The sequence below is a fragment of the Nansenia antarctica genome (assembly GCF_963989245.1).
Source record: "Nansenia antarctica genome assembly, chromosome: 10".
NCBI classification, from domain to species: Eukaryota; Metazoa; Chordata; class Actinopteri; order Argentiniformes; family Microstomatidae; genus Nansenia; species Nansenia antarctica.
The window spans coordinates 15,725,946-15,735,088 of NC_137680.1; the positions used below are offsets into that span (position 1 = coordinate 15,725,946).

General features: G+C 37.4%; 1 protein-coding gene across 2 annotated transcripts; it reads left to right on the top strand.

Moving 5' to 3' along the window:
- Positions 1 to 5,113: 5,113 nt before the first annotated feature.
- Positions 5,114 to 6,834, top strand: osr2 (odd-skipped related transciption factor 2; the record flags this gene model as incomplete). Of its 2 annotated transcripts, none has more annotated exons than XM_080541312.1 (3): positions 5,114 to 5,760; positions 6,125 to 6,224; positions 6,711 to 6,834. In XM_080541312.1, 3 exons carry the CDS (start codon positions 5,114 to 5,116, stop codon positions 6,783 to 6,785), a joined length of 822 nt encoding a protein of 273 aa, XP_080397438.1. The 2 variants fall into 2 exon arrangements, with proteins under 2 accessions (XP_080397438.1, XP_080397437.1); XM_080541311.1 differs by having other exon boundaries at positions 6,629 to 6,811.
- Positions 6,835 to 9,143: the final 2,309 nt, after the last annotated feature.

Genomic DNA, 9,143 nt, shown 5'->3' on the forward strand with positions numbered 1-9,143 from the left:
TAACATGAAAGTGAGATATTCATGATTCTATTTTGGAAATACTAAAACGCCAATGTGTTTTATGATGAGTGATGTGTCATTATGATGAAGGCACCTCAGCATGTACAGTCTATAGGAGTTGTATTAGAAGTTTTATCAATTAGTGTTATATTTCTAATTGACCTCAAAGACAATATTTACCAAGGGGTAAGTGGAAAGATATCTGAAAATTATTCTTGGATCTGGATTTCAAATTTGATCAAAATGGAGAAGAAAAAAAAAATGTCTTGATACAGTTCAGTGCAGTATTTGTTTGTTTGGTATTTTTGTATAGCAATAACAATCAGATATGTAATTGTTTCCATTTCGTGCTTTTGTTTTCAGTGGAGATTATGTTTCTCACAGAGAAACGAAACTGAATGCAAACCACAACATTTGCAAGGGTGTCAAAAGGTGAAATTCTGCACAACGAAAAATGTCACCTAGCTCTTATAATTGATCAACCAATGACTGAACTTTACAAAAGTCTGTCTTGTATGGAACCATCCAATCGCAAGGTTGCACTGTCAATTTCCACTCATTTGATTATTAACCAAACTCTTTGTTCTTCATTTGTTTAATTTGCCCAAAGTGCTTGCCTAGTTACGTCAGAGCAATGCAAAAACGCTGAACGGACGCTCAGTGATGCAGGCTCTGAGAGTGTGATGCGATTCCTTTTGTTTCTATATTGATTGATCACTTCGGGTAAACGACTGTTGTTTTATACAAATATTCCAATAGTCTTAAATGTATTCAAAGTGTCAACATAGGCTATATACATTGGAATTTCAGAAATGTCGATTTCCAATATGTGGACACAGCACACAATCAACATAGGCTACCACATTAACTTCATTATGCTTCGTTAATTATCTTTAATTTATTTTGCTCAGTAAAGTCATTATTACTGTTGTAGAATTTCATTATAGCTTACTGAAGATAGTCCACTCCGTTATAACAGCGTGAACAACATCTTTGTCATGTTGCATCCGTGGTGTGTGTTACAGATATGTAGGCCTACCGATAGGCGGCGCTGCAGACCTGCGTTCTGCGTTCTGCGCTGTTGGTAATGCAACTGCAGGTTGCTGTGGTGGTGGTGTCATCATTACCCTGTTAACCTGTTTTACATTTACACTGAACTGTGTAGCTACGTTACATCTTGAATGCAACGCTTGTTCGTTTTATCAAAATCATGCATTATATTATAATTTGTCTGGAATGTTACTGACTAATTAGTGAGGCATTGTCATCACATTGCCTCTCATTGTTGGATTTATAATAGTCTTTTGTTTAGATATTGTTTTCATTATGTACTGTTTGTATGTTGGTGGTGGTGGTGTTTTTTGTTTTTTGTTTTTTTGTAATCCCCCTCGAAACTACAAATTATTTATTGTCTTACTTATTGCTGTTTTATATATTTTTTAAATGACTGAGTTAATTAAGACAATTTAGACCTCCTGAGCAGACGGCATTTTTTGAGTAAAAAAGAGAGAATCGAGCGTCTCGGCTCCATAATGTTGCACCGTTGTTCGATAAATAGGTCTTTATCTAAGACAGATTTTCGACTTCTGAATGAATCAAGAAACATTTTTCTTTTCTCCTCATAAAACATGAACATTCTTTTGCGTCTCCAAAGAGCAGCACATTTTTAAAATGTATTTTCTCTTCCCTGTTTAGACAATTAAAGTAGGCTAATTAATCTTAATTAATCTAAACCTAAACTAAATCAATTAAGACCATTCTCTAACATAAAACTCAGCTAGTCTCATTTTGTCAAAGAGGTAGATGATGTAATTATCTGTAGCTTATTTCAATGAAATTTCAACTTGGTAGGCAAAACAGTCTATGAAGTTAAGACATTGATTTAAATTGATGGGCTAATTCAACCGCATTTAATGGCATTTGATTCTGTTCAATATTCTGCTCTCACTCTCAGATATAGGGATCGTTGATAAGGTGACTAACCTTATGTCAAAGAGGGTATTATTTGCTTTTGATTTGATCACGTTTTATGGGTTGCAACAACCTGTTGTTCAGGCAAAAAATGGAGTGGTGGTGGTGGTGATTGCAATGGAGTTACATTTATGTTGTATGTCGCTCATTCTTATTCATAAGTCATATAGTTAGCCTATCTTATTCTAATATGACAGATGTGGATAAAGAAAGACTACATTCAGAAGTTGTAAAACAGTGCAGTGACGGTTCGCCTGCATCTCGCCACTACACTGATGATCTGTGGAAGTTTTGTTCGCGGGCTTAGACCTCAAAATTGCACTTTTACCACAATTAAATAAAGCGTTTAAATGTGTCCGTTCTTACTGTACATGTGCCTTCCATTTACGAAATAAGCATGTTCTCCAAATGTATCATACCCAACTATAAGTCTTGAGAGCACGTTTGAAGTGTGAATTGTAAATTGATTATGTTTTCCTCTTGCTATTTGTGTGCCTCCAAGAAAGTTGAACTACTCCAAAAGAAGGAATGAGAAGTGTCAGAGGCAGGTTGAGCAGTGCTGAACACCGTCCTCTAGAATCGTAGTTGCTATCCAAACACAAATAAACAGAGAAGAACATTGGAGTTAATCACGTTGAGAAGGCGTGTCCGAAGGCGGGCTAACAGCGCCAGTGCCCGAAGCCCTGAAAAGTGAAGGACCTGCGCTCTTTACGCGCACTCGAGCCGAACTCCGAACAGAGCACGGGACTCTCGCGCGTGTGTCCCTTGAACTCAATAGCGAACATAACTTTAAACATCTCTTTTTCAACGCAGTTCTTTGAAACAGCGCGCAAAGTCTACGCATCCAAGAAACCAGTGTCGGCTGGGTATGGCAATGAGACTTTCATGGACGAACTTGGAAGACTTTTGCTGACGTTAAACTGGAGTTGGTCGCCTCTAGGCATTGTGGATTACTGAAATACAACAGAACTCTTTGCGGGTGACCTTTGGCATCTATTTATTGGGGGTAAGATTCTGTTTGGCATGATAGTTTGTCTACTATTAGATTACATTACAGTTGTGTTGAAATAGTCCGTGCGCAAAGAAAGTTAAAATGAGTTCATTCTATTCATTCTATTAAAAAAGTAGCATAACGCAACAGTGAACATGTCAAAATACATACACTGCTGTCGAATGGGGCAATACAGGGTATTGAAGTAAAAGATAACTAAATGCAAGGCGAGATTGTTATTCATGTAGACCAATTGTACAACAACAAATAGTCTCATCAACAGCGAGTTGACCAATAATGTTGCTGCACCTGCCCAATTCTGACAAATAACTCTTCTCTAAAAATGTAAAGAAATGTGAATATTCTTCCGCTCGTGAGAAAAGAGAACTTTAAACACATAGTTAGTGCCAAGACCAAACACTGTACTTGTCAACATGTGGAAGCATACTGTAAATTGCCCAGCCTGAGTGACATACTGCATGTAGCCTACTACATGGTTGTAAAGGTCAATGTTCTAACAATCATTTCTGGATAATGTCATTGGCAAACAGTGCAATTACGCGGACGACAGGATTTTAAAATCAAGTTTTGTTTTTTATCTCATAACAGTATTTTCAGATGAATGCTGACTAAGCTTCATCAGCTCTCGCTTCATTTTTTTTTTAGGAATTGTTATATGGCAACATGTTTGTTATAAAGATATAACAAACATGTAAGCATGTAGCCTTACACATTGTTTATGGATCTCTAAAATATCCTAAACTAATCGTCAGCGATCCTCACTTATCTGTTTTGCAATCCACAGAAAAACTATAAAGTATAGCTTAGTAGGCCTAAATCGAGTTTCATAGCTTATAGACAGGCTATGTCTCCTCTGCCTACCCTGTTCGTGTTGTTAAAGAAGTCACGTCCATGCCATAGCGTTACCCTGCGTGAGCTAAGGAAAGCATTACTTTTTAACTTGTGCATACAAACCCAGTGACAGTCACACAACATTCTCATACATTTCGTTCCTCACCTGAGCGTGCAATATTCAGATAGAGACTATGGCTACTAATGTTGTAAACTAATGGCGATACATAGGCCTATACATTATGGAAACGTATAGTCTAAAATGTAAGATCTACAATCTAAAAGAGATGTTGTTTAGGTTGTTAGGGCTGTTTTTATAGCTAACGGGAAACATGACAACCGTAAAACCAATATAAATGTATTTTACAACAATATTGTAGGTAAAGTTTATTTTAGAAGATAAGCAGCACTTTGTAGACAATATAGTTCTCTATTAATCTTTGTCACACGCGTGGGAGGAATAACAGGTTTGATCACTTCTGGCAAGATTTCAAAATTCAAAATTTTATGAAGACCAAGTAGGTAGGCTACCTAAAATACATTTAATTTTCTGTTACACAAAGTATCATCAACATGAAACTAGTAAGCTCTGTTTTGAACATTTAAGAGGCTGATTGGGAATGACATATTGGCCCAGCAAACTACAGCTAAACGCTTCATGGAACCACCGTTTCATAGGCTTACTTATTGGAGCTCAATATTGATCTAGTTTCTCTGAATATGAATAACCTCGAGCTGTAGTAAAACGCCTTTGACATGTTCCCTTCACACCAAAAAAACAAACACTTAACAGGCCAATTATTTAGTATAAGAATTGACTTCTTGCACAACTTTTACATATAAATCTATTTTATGTCGTCTATACGATATGAGCAATTAGACCAGTAAAATCATACTTCACTTGTCTATAGACGAAGTCAATAATATTAACATGCTGAATTTGAGCCTTAATAGCTGCACCGGTTTAAGGCCCAGAGATTTTAGATTTTGGATTTTGCCATAACCTCGTTCTCAGGCAAAAAGGCCTATAATATTCGTGATTCTAGATCAGCAAATCATATGAAGAAAATACGCTCGAAACATAAAAACATAGTCTTTATAATATTGTTTATGTCTGTTTTGGATGTGATGATTTGTATTTACTATTTGCTTATGCTTCTTTACCTGTAAGGTTTGCAGTAGGTCCTGCAGTTGAGCCACATTTGTAGCAGATAATTAATGTTCTCTTTCATCTTTCAAACAGGGTCGTCACAGTTGTAGAGTTCTGCAGAGGCCTTGACCGTGAAGCCTATCGCCGAAATGGGGAGCAAAGCCTTGCCCGCGCCGATCCCTCTGCACCCGTCCCTTCAGCTAACCAACTACTCCTTCCTCCAGGCTGTCAATACCTTCCCCGGTGCCGTGGACCAGCTCCAGGGACTGTACGGCCTCAGCGCTGTACAGACGATGCACATGAACCACTGGACACTTGGCTACCCGCACATGCAAGGACTGAGGTCAACCATAACCGAAATGGCAGCGGCCCAGGGCTTAGTGGACCCCAGGTTCACCTTTCCAGCGTTACCGTTCGCTGCGCACCTCTTCCACCCCAAACAAGGCATTCACGTGTTCCCCTCCCTGCACAAGGACAGGCCGAGGTTTGACTTTGCCAACCTTGCCATCGCTGCCACCCAGGAGGACCCACCGAAAGCGGGGGATCTTGCAAAGTTGACCGCGGGGCTCGGGAATGCGATCTCGGAGCTGAACAAACTGTCCCCCGACAGAAAACCTACCAGGGGCAGGCTTCCATCAAAGACAAAAAAGGAATTTATCTGCAAGTTCTGTGGCAGGCATTTCACCAAGTCATACAACCTCCTCATCCACGAGAGGACCCACACAGACGAACGACCCTATACCTGTGATATCTGCCACAAGGCCTTCAGGAGACAAGATCATCTGCGAGACCATAGGTAAAGATGTTTGTGACGGTGTCTTTTCTGGACCAAAAGTTGCATGTTGTATGATACACTGTTTACTGTCGATCTATTAAAAAGAGTCGTGTGTCATTGTCATTTTATTGTAAAGTTTATATATATTTGATATTGTTCACAGAATGCAATATTGTACAACGAATTCAGACATAATTATTTTATGTTTGTAATGACATATGCCTGCAGTCTGGTCTATACTCCATGAGGGCGCTAAAGCCCTTTTATGATCCGGAATATAGGCATACATTGTAACTTGCAGAATGGATCATTTTCATCATGACTGACGGGCTTGTGAGAGCCACAAACACAGTTTTAATCACATCCTCCGTGTTTTAATTTTCAGGTACATCCACTCCAAGGAAAAACCATTCAAATGTCAAGAGTGTGGGAAAGGATTTTGTCAATCACGAACTTTAGCCGTCCATAAAACATTACATATGCAGGTAAGCAATGTAAACATATTATTTGCCATGACACAAAATATGTTAATCGACACTAGAGCGTGTGAAAGCTGTTTGATGGTCGCATTGTGTACTCTGTGTGCTTACTGCGCATGGTTCACTGCATGCTCATTGATAAGAAAATACAGAATGGCGGTAATATATGTCTGTGGTGGCCTAGTAACAATATTTGTATCATATTTGCACATTGTTTGCAATAATTTAATTAATATGATACATTGTGATACAAATATAGGATATACACATTACATTTTCTGAGAACGCATTATACCCAGGATAGGCCTAACAATTGGCACCACACAATGTAATTCAAGTGATTAAAATTAGAATATACAATATTACAAAGTTAAAGGGAATAATCCTTTGCTATCTTTAAATCTAAACAGGAATCTCCTCACAAATGCCCCACATGCGGAAGAACCTTTAATCAAAGAAGTAACCTGAAAACTCACCTTCTCACCCATACAGACATCAAGCCCTACAGCTGTGACCGCTGCGGAAAGGTGTTTCGGCGCAACTGTGACTTGCGACGGCACAGTTTGACTCACACCCCCCACCAGGACTACTAGCCGAGAAGGCTGGACACACAAACAAATAAAACGGACAAAACAGAGGACTCAACGAACATTTTTTCTCTCTCCATTCAAAAAGACTCGCAAAATGAGGACACATCATAACATTACAATGGACTGATGGCGTCAGACTGATGGCGTCTCAAATAAGAAGCATTGAGCCATGCTGTGCCATCTTCTGCATCAGCTGTAAATATCAAGACTTTTGGAATCCATGTAAATAATGTTTTTATTTTGTATTTACTTGACCCTGTTGAATTAAAAGTTGTTTAAAACAACCCTAAGTTTAAATATGTTAAAATGTATTTTAGAAATAAAGCAAGTTAAATATTCCCATTGGTGATGTGAGTGTTCTTTGAGACATGAAGGGTATTATTGGCCTGTGCTCAAAGTAGAGTCAAGTAACAGTGCACATTTGAACCATGAAAATCAAATTGAGAATAGGCTAGGTTTAGGTTATATTACTTGAAGTTCTCTATACCATTTTATCGTTTGTTTGTTTTTTTTAATCGTAGAAAACATGAATTGATTGTGAGTAGGCCTACCACATATGCCTCAAGTTACAACGTTCTTGGCTAACACGTTTTATTATTGGAAATGAATGACGCACCGCGGTGGAGGGGGGAGGGGGTGCAGCATATAATGACAACAGTTTTTATATTATCTTTGATATTTTAAATAAAGTTATTTTGGTTTAAGTTAATCCTTGACGATTGTCCTTGTTGACGATTATTATTAGCCCTATAATCATCCTCCATCTGACACCAAAGGCAGCTCATTAGCGTTATATTAGCAGCATTAGCAGCAGTGTGAGAAGCCATATCAAATATCGTTTCATCACCTCTGACATCATTTTTTACAAGTTGAGGTATCCTTCTGTGTGGTAAGAGGATGCACATAATCCTCACGCTGCTTTCCTAAAGTGTTTTTTTTAGCTAAAACTAAATAAGCTTCACATTTTACATTATGTAATGTATTATATTATTATTTATATGATCATGATTATTATTATTACTATACTATTATTCGCTTCAGGATAATCATTCAGTCACAAAACACAGTCATAGCCTAATTACAAAGATTATTATTGAATAATTACTTCTTTATCTTTATACTAAATACTCATACTCAGAGACTGTAGCTTAAGGATGTCATCGTGATAGATAATCGAACCTTCATCTAACACTTTTTCGTTCATGTTTTTGAGATGCCAAGACCCTCTTGGCTGAGGGTAAACGCAAGAATTCACATGGACTTGCCAGGCCGCGGGGAACTTGCTGTAAACTAATAAGACATCAGGCTTATGTTTTGGTAAGCCTATCTTCGTCCTCAACTGTTCCATCGGAATAAACAAGTGTGATGTAATATATCATATATACTCTCTCTCTCTCTCTCTCTCTCTCTCTCTCTCTCTCTCTCTCTCTCTCTCTCTCTCTCTCTCTCTCTCTCTCTCTCTCTCTCTCTCTCTCTCTCTCTCTCTCTCTCTCTCTCTCTCTCTCTCTCTCTCTCTCTCTCTCTCTCTCTCTCTCTCTCTCTCTCTCTCTCTCTCTCTCTCTCTCTCTCTCTCTCTCTCTCTGATATTCAATTGCTCAATTTATGTCTTTGTTTTTACTTTATTAACCTCTGAAATTCAACACTGACGGTTGAATTTTTATAAACAAGACTTAACATTTGACCGAGGAGCACGTTGTGAAGATATTTTCTGAGATCTGATGAAAGAAAAACACTGCTTTGATTTCAACCTGATGCATGTAGGTCAACGTTAGGCCTACATTCTGTGCAATAATGTGGTGCGGTATCATGATTTCGATGATGATACAATGCAAAAATGTCAACAAAAATGGTAAAATCATGGGAAAATAATAACATCGGACACCTGACGACAACAGGCTAACATTATCAGGCCAGCATCATTAATGAGAACCATGAGTGTTATAATCATATAAGCTAATCAATTACGAATAAAATCTTCACCAAAAATTTGACAATTCCGATTTTAATTATCACAGTAATTTCAAACTATACTCTTTATACCACAAAAATAATTTATTGATCAATCTGTGACGTTTCATCGATAAGAAAGAAAAACACGCCGCAAACATTTGTTTTACCGTTTGGATAATAAAACGATAATGACAATGATGATTGAAATAAAAACGACAATAATAATACTACTAATAATAACAATATTACTCTTATTATTAATATTATTATTATTAATAATAATAACAATAATAACCAAAACAACAACAATAATAATAATTATTATGATACTAGATTAATCGTAGTAATAATAATAATAATAATAATAATAATAATAATAATAATA